Below are 12,922 nucleotides of genomic sequence, written 5' to 3' on the forward strand. Positions count from 1 at the left end.
GTACCCTGCGCCCAGCAATGTTATGTATACCATAGTTCCTCAATAAACTTCAAAATTCATCCATCTAACCTTTAAAGATTTGCTAATAAAGAAATTTATACTATCCTTATTTCAAAACAAATCACATAATCTGTCCAAATTTCAAAATAATTTGCTGGAAAATCCAGTGAAAACCCTTTTATGTGACAATTATATTCACACTAATTTTGACAAAAACTGGGTCAAAATATTATCACATACCTCACCAAAACCACCAAAGTACTCCCTTATTTTCTCTTCAGGTGTATCTGGAGAAAGGCCACCAACAAAAATTTTTTTAACAGGCTCTTTTGTTTTCATGGCTTTGGCCCTTTTAGGATCAATCACCTTCCCATTCAGTTTATGTTCTTTCTGATCCATCACCTAAGGAAATTGAAGTTTTCATTTTAAAGATACACAGTTTAACTAAAGTTCAGAGATAGTTAACTTACTTAAAAATAATTATATTTAAATAAATATAGCTAATGCCAGGCTTATGTTTGACTGGCTCACAAACTATCAAATTATGGTAATGTGACATCAGCCAATACGTACCAATGTTTAAACCTAAATGTCAGTAAGAATGAAGAATGTTGTTAATCAATTACTAAAAACCACCATGCCTTTAACTGTCAGCAATCTAAGTATGACTGCTACTTTCCTTTAGCCTAAATTGTAAAAATAATTGTCAAGTTTCTTGCTTAACAAATTTCAAAATCCATACTTCTGTGAACTTGTCATAGCGCATACTTCTAATTGAGTATGTTTAAGTCTCAATACTTTAAAAGTTAATTTTAATTTAGTAGACCCTGGCACACAAAAAATATTCAGTAAACAGTTCTTGAACCTGACTCTTTTCATAAAAGGTACTGACAAGAATTTTCTTCGTTCGCATTAACTGCAAAAGGGGAAATTACAAATAATGGATTAATTGTATCAAGCTATTCATATTATTTTATAGTATTAACTGATCAGAACACATAGCACACTACCTTATCTACACTCTCCGACTCTTTAAATAGCACAAAGCCAAAACCCCTTGATCGCCCTGTGATAGGATCTAACTTCAGAGTGCAGTCTACGACTTCACCAAATTTGGAGAAGTAGTCCTTCAGATCTTTCTTTGTAGTGTCCCAGCTAAGGCCTCCTATAAACATTTTCCTGTAAAGACAAAAAGCAATATTAAAATGCTAAAAAAAAAATTTTAATTTTGTCTTAAGTATCCACATCAATAACTTTTCCAAACTGCACCAATTTACTGGGCAGTATATTAAAATGTCATTCTTCCTATATAACCACATATCAGGAACACCCTATTTCAGTTTTGGAAAGTTTTGCTTATGACTACTGCGCCTGCATAATTAAAAACTAGAGAGCAAGCAGCAGATTAAATCTGACTTGCAAAAAATGTATCCCCAAAGTAAAAATAGTATATACATTAAATTACAGAAAGTTAAATATTGGTTAACAGCAAAATACAGAACTTCAGCTTCAAATTTCTCTTCCAAATCTTCATTAAACTTATAAAGGCTACGTAGTCTCCACTAACCACAGCAAGCAGCATGTGTCTATGCTGAAGCTCCTGTCTTAACAGTTCTCTAACAAAACTCTTAGCACATAAAATGGAAAATCTACATCTCACGATTAAGTTGTAAACCAAGTTTTTTGATGTGCTAAGAATCCCTAATGAAGACAAAAGTAATCACATAAGCAATTTAATGAACAAAAAGAATTATTCACTGAAGCACAAGCCACTAATTAACCTAGATGATTTCCTTACAGTAGAACCTCAGTTAACCAGCAACAAAATATTTAAATCTTTACAATGCTAAAAGTGACAGGTGGTAAGTGGAAACCACCAGGACACTTTAAGACCAAATATACACTCCCCATCAGAAAAAATTAAGGTGAAATCTTATTTTTATTATAGCAAAAGGCCATAAAGCTCAGATCTGGCAGCCCTGTGATCCATTTTACATATGCCCCCTTTACCCACCCCCACTAAAGAGCTAACATATACCTCCTACCCTTTAAACAGACAAGATTGGATATTGTTATTCTAAGGGTAAACTGTCAGAATTTGTTACGTGAGAGCTAATGATTAATTTCACCACGGAATAACTATGTTTGGTCAATGCCTCCTATCTTTATAACTGTGGTGGGTCAGGGTAAGGATGATGATGGTCATGTGGTGCTAATTTCCAGCTATGGAAAAAAATTAAACCAAGAAACACCTCCATCTTGTAGGCTTTTTAGGATATTTCCACTAGAGCCAATTCTTGCAAAAGAGGATAAGCCTGTCCCTAGAAAAAGATCTTGCTTCCTCTTCACCTAAAGATGCTGGATTAACTGAGGTGTTACTGATTTTACTATTTTATCACAAACTTGTTTTTTACTTCTAATGACAAAGCTGACTTAATGTAAAAGAAGTCTTACTTTAGGCATATTCTGTGCTTCCCATTTCAGGTTAGGTTTTCAACTTGTACCTGTATTCTAGAGCTGGGCTATTTATATGCTTAACATTCAGGACTTCTGTTAATAAAATGTCCATTTATTATCTCTTTTTGTATTTTACAGTCAAATGAGCATAAGGAAACACCCATAATGTTGTATAGGTATTTTTAATGTTTACTGCCAATTCCATGGAACAAAAGTTGAGGTACTTTCTCAATTACATTTTCTTCCATATCCAATGAATATCCAATCTGTATTCCCTTAAACATCTTATTTTTAACCTAAAGATCCAGAGCATTTCCTTCATAGATGGAAAGTATATTACCAACATTTACTCTTTCAAGGTGAAGAGGACACTGTTATCTTTTTAAAGATGAGAAAAAGAACTGACTATAAAGCAATGACCTCTTGCTCAGATATTCAGGGAAAATTCTACAACAGAAACAACTTCCAAGTAAATTGAAATATAACTATTAAATTACCACTTCTGTGATTATTACAGATATTTTCCATCAATAGTTTAACAGCTGGAAAGTATTTCAACCTGAAGAGAGTAAGTAACAAAAGCCTTATTTTAAAAAGCTAAAATTGAAAGGCAACAAAATCCTGTGTCTAGTCTGTTCCTCAGATATTGAGACTGAACTCATTTTGATTTTATTCAACCAAGAAAATGTTTATTATTGGGTTGTGTCAATTTAAAATTAAGAAATAAAAAACAATTACAAAGAAATAAATTGTAACACCAAGAATGAGGCATGTTCTATTATTCACAAGCCCCAAATTTCTTCTCAACTTTGGGAGTCAGTTTTCTTAAATATTAGATAAGCATACTAATTCATCACCTGGCCTATTAAGGGTTCTTTAAGAAACTTTTTACACATTCAATGTAGTCTTTAGTAAAGAAGTCATTAAATGTACCTACCTTAGAGTTAAAAGGTCCCTGAAGAGGCCTCAACTAACAATCAAATCCCAGAAATTTAGTACGTGTTCTAGTCAACTATAATTTATACATATTCCATAGAATGATTACTGTTTTTCAAAAACTTAAAGCAAAATATGTAGTAAAACTTCGGCTATCCAGCACCTTTGGAGAATGAGGAGCCAAATATTTATTACACCTTTCTTCAAACACTGCCTGCTCTCCTTAATCGCTCCCCTCCTTTTTTGGTTTTCTCCCAATTGTTTTTTAACCTTCAATCACTTGGAATGAATTTTTTTCCTACAATGTATCACACACTCTTCTGCCTTAATCAAATACAGTAATCATGATTTAACACTCTTTGGGTCAGTTACCACTAATACATTATGCTACTGTAGCATGCCCATAGGGTCTTCTGAAGTTAGAGAATTACTTATGAATACACCAAGTGCATCTTATTTCTTAGCTTTTTTTAACAAGTTTCAGTTTTCATTTTTGCTAGATTAACCAGAAGTTACTGTTCTAAAATGTTTCCCCCATCCACTCTGTAGCTAGGTAGCTAGCACTCAATTTTTCAAATTTTGTGTAAAGTAAAAGTAAACAGCCTCTGAGCAAGTGCTTAACTGGATCTTTCTGAAACAAATTCATTACCATTTTGGCAGCCCAAAAGCACTCTTTTCCTTCTGCTCTAATAAAGGGTGCTGCACAACTAACAACCAGACAACTGGATATACTACAATGAACACAAACTGTATCAAATCCATTCCATCTTTACTAAATGGAACATATTAAATCCACCCCATTTTCATTCAGTAGGCACAGCAAGATATAAATGTATAATACGTAAGAAAAAGTCTGTTATCTTAACTCTGGATAAATGGGAACTTATTTTAGCCTCTCTGAAACACCAGCATTCTGACATGCTCTCTCTCAAATTATGAGATGGTACAAGATGATACCAATTTAAACTTTCTATATTTTATATTACTGTATCTTGCTTGACGTACACCACCTATTGTCTGGCCAGATTACCTCTGCTACCTTAAATACAAAGACTGACTTTCAAGTTGCCTTCACCCCTGCAGAGATGTGCACACTTTACAAGGAAGCAGAGCTGGAACTTTAGAAAAATCCTGAGCAGTCAAGTTAAAACTACAAGAGGACTCATTCAACTAGCAAAAATGGGCCCCTAATACTGCAATGTAAGTTTAAAACTTGATCCTTACTTACAAGTCAATTGAAAATCCCCATTAAAGTGTAGGACTCCATTTACAGCATTAACAAAGTTTAATTTCTTTTTAACTTTTTTATACAAAGTTTAATTTCTTTATCCTGTCTGTAAAGCTATTTAGCACCCCAAAGACAGTACAATACTCAATTTAAAACACTTACTCAACAACTGAAATCTCCTTGCCTTTACACATATTGATATTATACCATATTATAATATTAAATGGCAGGCAAAGTTATACAACTCAGTGCACATAACTCTCTAAATGAGAATTTAGGTCATTCTCTTTTAGAGAAAGTAAATTTAGAGACAGTAAGCCAAACTGTCTGGGGTCTAAATCCTTCCTCCAGAACTGATCCTAAGGGAAAAAAAATTCCAAAACTGTTTTCTACATCTGTAAAAAAGAGGACTAAGAGTTTACCTCATAAATCTGTACTAAGGATTTAAATGGCACAGAACATAGTCTGACACATCCTAAGTGCTCAATAAAAATAATTATTATTTAGAACAGGTAGAGCACAATCTACATATAATTTAATAAAACAATTTTTTCATTTTCTTAACAGCTTAATTTTTTTTTAATCTGCACGGGCTATATGAAGTTTCAACATTAAGGGGAAAAAGCCAGGATGAGTTTTATATAAATGGATCCTAGCATTATTTTTAATGCCAGACTTAAAAAACCCAGAAATCTTAAATATCCTGTGTAAAACTATATAGACTGGAAATTTAGTTGTCTAAGACTCTTAAATAAAATGTAGTTCCAAAATCATACTGATGGCTTGTCTGTACTCTACATAAATGCCAAAAACTTTAGTAAGGAATAATTTCAAAATATAAAACACAATATATATGGAGCACTGCTGACTGGTGGAAACTGTTCCAATACCGTTTTTTCCCATCCAAGAATTATGTTCTCAATACTACTGAGGTCACTAGGTTTAACACTCCAGAAACAGGAAGTATTTTTTATATAAAGATATTTCCCTATCAAGTCCTTACTGTGAAACACCTTATTCAAGGTAAAATGATAAATACTATTATATTTCTTCCCACTTTTGGAACAGGGACAAAAAAATGTATTCTGTAACTTTTAAACACTTTCTAACAACTCATGATCTTCCATTTGTGGTTTCATAACAAATTCTGACAGTTTAAAAACTACCAAAAAAAAAGTCAATCTGATATACATTTCAAGTATATAACGTGACTGGTCAATCACTATCACTTTTTAGAGTAATGCTACTCAAACATACTACATTCTTTTTTAAAAAGTTTCTGGTATTTTATAATTTCTTTAAAATCCTAAAATGATATTAAGTATAATAAAATCTCACCAACAGATAAGAAATTATTCCTTATAAATTTTAGATTTTAAAATTAAGTCAGTAGTTAACTAAGCTGAGGTGAGGTTTACTTTTTGCAACTAGATGGTATTCACATATTATCATTTAGGAATCTGTGTAAAAGGTAACTTTGGAAACAGCTTAACAAACTTTTAACAAGTCAATAAAAAAGATTAATTCCTCTAGCTAATATATTAGATCTCATTTCTTCATACTTTGAACCTAAATGACTGAAAAGGATAACTAAGTTGAAAACATAATAGCTAATAAACATCAGTTTTTTAATAAACTTCAATGTTGAACCCTAAAATCTCCCCCTTCTGTTTCATTCCCAGACAGGAATGACATCTTGTTCATTTTTACTTTTAAAATAAACTTTCAATCAGCTTTACAAGGTAAACTCCCATCTACCTAAAGGTTAAGGAATAGGCTTTCCTTAACCTAGAGGTTAAGGTTCTGGTTAACTGAGATTACTACACATTGTTTTCTATTAGAAATCAATTTAAGTATTGACACTAAACTCAGAAAATGATTTTCACCGTTTTTGATAGAATTTTAGAATCTTGCTTTAAAATCACATTACTTTTTAATAGTATAAGAGGAAAATTATAGAAGATTCATTCTATGACATTGTCTTTTAGTTGCTTTTTGAGTATACTGACAGTTTTTCATCTATCTTTCTCTTAAGACTTGGGGTGGGGAGATGGGAGTTGGGTTTCCTGGCTATTTGGGCTTTGTGGTAGTTTTGAAAGTCTAGATAAGCAGGAGCTTACACAACATGACCTAAACTATCACTCTGAGTATTCGCCAAGCACTGCCAGTAATACGAGTCTCCCCACTCCACCCCCAAACAGTCTTAAATGTCTAGCTCCAATGTACAATATAATACTCCAGAAACTAAAACATGCTTACCTTTACTCCACAGGAGTAAACCACTGGCAGTATCAATTATTAAGGCACGGGGACAAATACACACAAACTATGAAAGCAGGCTATGTAGTCAATCTTCCTGTGGTGAGCATTGTTTCCAACACATAGATCAGCAAACCAAGTAACAAACATGTTATATTACCTGAGACCACACTGTTGGAAGTGAAGTAACAGAAACAGATCCCACGCTTCCAGCATCCAGTTCAGTGCCCTATCTACTAAAACGTTGAAGCAGAACTAAAGTCAAATAAAACTTCAACAGAAGTTGTTTCACTCCATTTGTGAATCTGCACACACTCAAGGTGCACAGCTTTAATTGGAATAGGAAATGAGTTATTACTCTATTCCTTTTTTAATGCTTTCAAGCGTGGCATATTATCACTTAAAGGCTAAAACTAATCATCTTCCATGTTGGCCATAAATCATATACAACAGTAAAATGAAAACTGTCTTATATTAGGACACCCTCACAGATGTCAGAATACCCAGGGAACATTAAAAATACAAAGTATATATACCCTTAATTTATAGAAGCAGCCAAAAGTATACTTATCTCAAAAAGCAGCACTGAAAAACTTCAATAATATTCTACAATTCCAAAGATCAGGTGACTTTTAATCTTTCGTAATAGATAAGAACTTGAAATAAAAAGGAATGTAAGTATTCCTCCTTTACGTGTTCATTATCTCAAGATCTGGGGGCATCTATTTCTGCAATTTTAAGCTTGGAAACTTGTCAAAGGTTCCAAAGAATGCCAAAATTCAGACCCACCTACTCAAGATCTCAACTTTACAATAAATCCAACTTACTGAATCAAAGGCCAGTATATTGGCATGAGACTGCTTTATCTAAAAGTTAACTGTTTTATGAAACAATTTCAAAATGCCCCAGAAGCACTGGGCCATAGATTTTAATCTCAAATATTTAAAATAAAAACGTGGTGGGTAGGCCTGTTTCTTAAAAACTGGACAAGAGAAAACCTATAGCACAATTAATTCACAAAATTCTCAAACAGAAAGAATCACACTTGAGTTTATACACTAATGGTAACAGGACTAGATCAACTGTCCTATTAGAAAAGTATTGCTGTACTTTGGCTGATAAATGAATGGGATTATTCTGCTTCCTGCTTCATCCAATGGAGGCAAGTCAAAGTACCTACCTTGTAAAACTGTCTGAAAGCTAACACAATATTATAGTTCTCCACTGATCATGAGATTTTAAAATCTCTGCCTCCAGGTAGCTGGCTATATGGCATGCACATTTTGCCAGACAGTAAGTATATTTTAAAGAACCTACCCTAAAGAATCATAGCCCTTACAGGACATAGTGAGTTCACACCAAAATGAGAAATCCCAGTGCAACTGCTTTTAAGTAAAAACTGGGGATGTTAAAAGTTGGAAAGCATATAATGAGGTGAACTCATGAAGACATTTTACTCTGAAAATACTCTATAAGTCCACAGTAAATTGTGGAAACACCACACTCCACTAGAGATGTAACAGGCATGTCATCCTCAAAATAGCAGTTTATTCTTATGTTTTAAAAAAAAAAACACTTAAGGGGGGAGGGTAATAGCTCAGTGGTAGAGTTCAAACTTAGCATGCAAGAGGGCCTGGTTTATCCCCAGTACCTCCACCAAAAAAACAAACAAAAAAACTTAAGTCTACAACAAAAGCATTTTAAAATATTTTTAGGATGAAACTGTCATCACTTTAGTCTCATTAAAACTAAAAAGAAACGCACAGTGTGTCTTTAATAAATTTAGATCACTTTGTATCTAGTAACCAGTCTTAATTAACCTCACCACTGATCATTATGAAACTTCTGCCAAACTTCCCTCAAACTGGGAGACAGAGAAGAAAAGATTGGGGTGGGAGGCAAGTGCACAGACATCAGAAAGATTAAAGGACTTAAGTTTTTTGTGTGTGTTCAAGAAGAAAACAAGAACATCTACAGGATGAGGATAACTGACTGGGCAGTAGTGGTTAAGCCAAATACTAAACTTTAAAAATGAAAATATTATTTGCTAAATTTGTTAAATGTAAACTCACTTAAGTGAACTTCATAATCTAAAATGTTCATTAACTATAAATATTTAATTGTCCAGTTTTCCTAAGAGGTCACTCAAGGTAGCAGACCACATATAAATATTCCAAGAGTCAAAACAGTGACCTTTAAACCTAAGTTTACAGTGCTTTTCAAATTAATGAAAATAAGTGCTTATATAAGATTTGAGATATGTAATGTAGTAAAGCACAGTTTTTATTATTTAGTTTCCACTATTACCTAGCAGTGAAATTGAACTATCACAGTGACAAATAGAATCGTTTCCTTCAAAAACACATATTCTGTATGTCAAACTACGACGACAGGTTTTTTTGTTCTTTTGCCTACTGGTTCCACTGTTTTATCTCCAATATAAAACTGGACAAATTTCAGTGAAAGAAAATAATAGCAATAAACTTCTGTAAAATTTAAATGTTATCTCAACTGGGCTCTTAAAGTAGAATATAGTTTGTACAGATGTAAGTCAACTCTCTGGAAGTTACTGGCTCTTTAAACTCCAGTGTTGGTGGACACAAACTCAAATACCAACATTTAGGGGAAAGGAAAGGAAAAAAGAATATTCAATCTACCAGCCTTCCAAGAAGTCATGCAATTGTGAAACACACGTCAACCAACCAACTGTAATTAACATTCCAGCCAAATCACACTTAAATTTAAAAATCTGATTTAAGCTGTAGTGGAAAGCCACATCAGCGCCTCTAATAATACATATGCAATTCTTACTGAAGTTCTATTTACAAATATGGTTGGCGATAAAAGACTTCATTTTTGCATACATACACACACTACTTAAAATTATTTTACTACTGACATCTCCAGAATATTTCAGTATAACATGCAAGACATTTTAAACACAAAATACTTTGTATCAAATAACCTTCACATATAGCATTAGTTAGTTAACAAAAATACCTTCGTCTTAAAAACAAATCAAATTTAAAATTACAGTAATATTTTTCTTGCCCAGATATACAAATATCATTACTAATTACATTAAGCTTTAATAGCCCAAACCACACTTACATGCATTACCACAGACCAAAAACCATGTAATAGCATCAATTTTGCCCAAAGATCACACAAGATGCCTAAAAAGGTTTTATATCCCAGGTATAAAACATCCTATTGTACTAAAGTCTAGAATTTCCTGGGGATCAGTGGGCAACTAACCAGTACACAGCCTCTGCATGACTACTGAAACCTTTATAAGACAAAAATAAAATTTAAAAGTTTTACCATTCTTCCCGCTGTGCCGTCGCTGCTTCAGAGTGTCGTGGGGAGGAGTTTGAATGGCTAGGGAATTAACAACCGGTACAGCAACCAATCAAAATTCTAGTTTTAGTTTTTGACATTGTTAGGGTTAAAACTTTAATTCATTTACAGTTCAGTTCAACAGCACATAACTACAAAGGCAGCTGCTTTGTGATTTGAAAAATCAAACAGAAAGCTTGCCCCACACAGCAAGTTATACAGTTAGTCATTTTGGTGCCTCTGTCCAAAAAATAGAATTCAGAAAACAAAAACCAAAATGTTAAAGGCTTCCAAATGTTAAAGTTCCCAAATATTTAACATATCCCTTTCTTAAATTAAGGTATACGTAATTCAAGATAAATTAAGGAAAGAAAAAAGATAAATTAAGAAAAACTACTTTCCCATCCCACCTCCACTCTCCCAAAGCCAGCACAATCGGCAAAACAGCCTGACAGGAGTCTGCCTAGGCTGAGATTATTAAATCCTATACTCCGAAGAGCTTCTCTCTCACCCCTCCAAAGCTTGTGCCTTTTTCCAAAAAAAGAAATCGTATTTTCTAATATTGGGTTAAAGCAACATTTTATTGCTTTTACCTTCCACCAACACCTTTCTCCTTGTTAGAGTGAAAAAAGTTTCATACACACAACCAATTACAAAAAGTAATGGAAGCGTTAACCCAAGATCAGCAGTCAGTAACGGGAACAAGAAAACCCAATCAAGAACCCCGATTTAGTCCCTCCTGCTAACTCCTGTATTATGCTTCCCGCTCCCAATATGCTCTAATAAATAAATGCAGCGTTAAATAATATATACAACGTATTCCAATTGGAGAAAGCAAATTACTACTTAAAAACCTGCAAAAAAGAAAAAAATGCCATGGCACAATACAGGATTTGTTCATTTTATGGTACAAGGCTAGTGGGCCTCTTTCGACTTGAATGAGTGAGAGAGCGGGAAGGAGAAATCAAGAGAGACCAAAAAAAGGATCCTGGGCACGAGGTGGGGTGGGAGTGTTGGTTAAAAAATGGAAATTGCACAGAAAACGTAAAGCAGGAGTACAACCTATACGAACAGTTGGGGACCCAAATAGCTGAAGGCGCGAAAAAGGTGCGCGGTCAGAGTAACTCGGCGGGGTGGGGGAAGGGCAGTCAGCAAGGCGGAGGCAGAACAGCTCCAGTCAAGTGCAGGCCCAGCCCACAAGGAACTTAAGGAAAGCCCGAGGAGCAAAACCAACGCACCAACAGGCGATTTGGGAAATTTCACCAGGGCCAATTGGTTCTGTAAGCTGTAAAGTAGAGACTACGTAAGCAAGTTGTTGTGCGATAGTGCATACTGGAAAAACGAAGAGGTGGAGGCGAAACTTACTCAAAATACTGAAAAACATTCGGCCTGAAGCCGAGGCGGGAGGAGCAGAGCTGGACAGCCTACATGTTCCCCGAAGCATGTGCTTATAAAGAACCACACATCGTCTTGGGATGTTAGAGTTAGGAGGCACCAAATAAACCGTAGTTGTCCAGGCATAAAGGCTTTTGTGTCTGACTGCGTTTTTTGCCGAGGACTTTAGAAAACCAGGAAGGGAGAAGACAGTGGGAAAAAAAAAAAAGGTACCCCTCGACAGGCGGGAAAAAATCCTGGCGGCTAAATCGGTGGGAGGAGACCCAAGGCGAGGGAGGGAAGGAGGGCGGGCCGGGGAACAGCATGGTGACGGCTAAAGGTGGAAACGTGTGTGATGGGGGAGGGGGCGATAAGCAGGCAGGGGGAGAAGGAAATGAAAACCCCGGGGAGTCCAGCGAAGAGAAAGGGAGAACAGTGAAGGAAAGCTGCATTGGGCCTGGAGGGCGGGCGGAGAGCGGGAACGAGGCCTAATGGCGGGGGGCAGGGAGGGGGAGGGGGGATAGTTGGGCCTGACTATCCCGGGCCGCCCCTTACTCACCCTTCATCCTCCTCGTTCTTACTGGCATCGATCTTCGCCCCCTCGGACTCGGCGCTGCCCCCTTCGGTGCCGCCGGCCGCGGTTCCGCCCCCGGTCCCGGCTCCACTTCCCGCCGCCGCCGCTGCCCCCTGCGCCGCCGCCACCATGGCTCCCTCCTGTTCGCCCGCTGAGCCGCCTACCGCCGCCGTTGCCGCCGCCGCCGCCGCCCCATCCCCGCCGAACTGCTCCTCCGACATAGTGCTAGTGCCTCCGCCGCCTCCGAGACTACACCCGCCGCTGCCGCGAGCCGAAAACTAGCAGCAAAGTAATCCCCGCCGCTGCCGCGCGCCCGCTCTACCGCGCGAAGCACACAACAAGACAGAGAAGGCGCGCGTGGCTGCAAAGGCTCCTGCGCCTCTCCCTGGCCTGCCCCCCTCGCCTCCCACTCTCACGCGGCGCGCACTCCCGCTCTCGCCCGCTGCACTAAAAAAGAATAAGAAGCAGCGGCGGCCGCTCTTGCCTCCTCCTCGCTTTAATGGCGCCGCCGCGGACCACCTAAAATGGCCGACGGAAGAACGGCGCGTCCCGGTCACGTGACGCGCAAGCGCGCCCTTTGCACCTCCCCCGCCCCCTCTACCGCTAGTTTTTTTTCCCCTTCCTTCTCGGTCCCGCCCTCTCGCTCCCTTTTATGCCTTCCTCTCACGCGCCGCGCAGCACAGCTAGGGGCCTTTAAAAGGAACCGGAAATGGCGTTCGATAAGACGGCCGCGCGGGGACCATCGAGAACAAGGA

At 37.1% G+C, this 12,922-nt stretch overlaps 1 protein-coding gene across 6 annotated transcripts in view; it reads right to left on the minus strand.

Moving 5' to 3' along the window:
• The window catches only part of HNRNPD (heterogeneous nuclear ribonucleoprotein D), a 17,718-nt gene extending 5,011 nt beyond the window's left edge, over positions 1 to 12,707 (minus strand). The window contains exons 1-4 of one of the 6 annotated variants that reach the window (XR_012500296.1): positions 12,153 to 12,707; positions 10,205 to 10,261; positions 1,011 to 1,179; positions 241 to 402 (exon numbers count right to left, since the gene is read on the minus strand). Coding sequence is in view for 4 of the 6 variants with exons in the window: in XM_074346107.1 (XP_074202208.1) it covers positions 241 to 402; positions 1,011 to 1,179; positions 10,205 to 10,261; positions 12,153 to 12,388 (624 nt within the window). In the remaining 2 variants the exon portion in view is untranslated. The remainder of the gene's footprint in view (positions 1 to 240; positions 403 to 1,010; positions 1,180 to 10,204; positions 10,262 to 12,152) is intronic. The other 5 variants (XR_012500297.1, XM_074346107.1, XM_074346119.1 and 2 more) reach the window with 5 other exon arrangements.
• Between the last annotated feature and the right edge of the window lie 215 nt (positions 12,708 to 12,922).

Source organism: Camelus bactrianus, chromosome 2 (assembly GCF_048773025.1).
Source record: "Camelus bactrianus isolate YW-2024 breed Bactrian camel chromosome 2, ASM4877302v1, whole genome shotgun sequence".
In the NCBI taxonomy this organism is placed as follows: Eukaryota; Metazoa; Chordata; class Mammalia; order Artiodactyla; family Camelidae; genus Camelus; species Camelus bactrianus.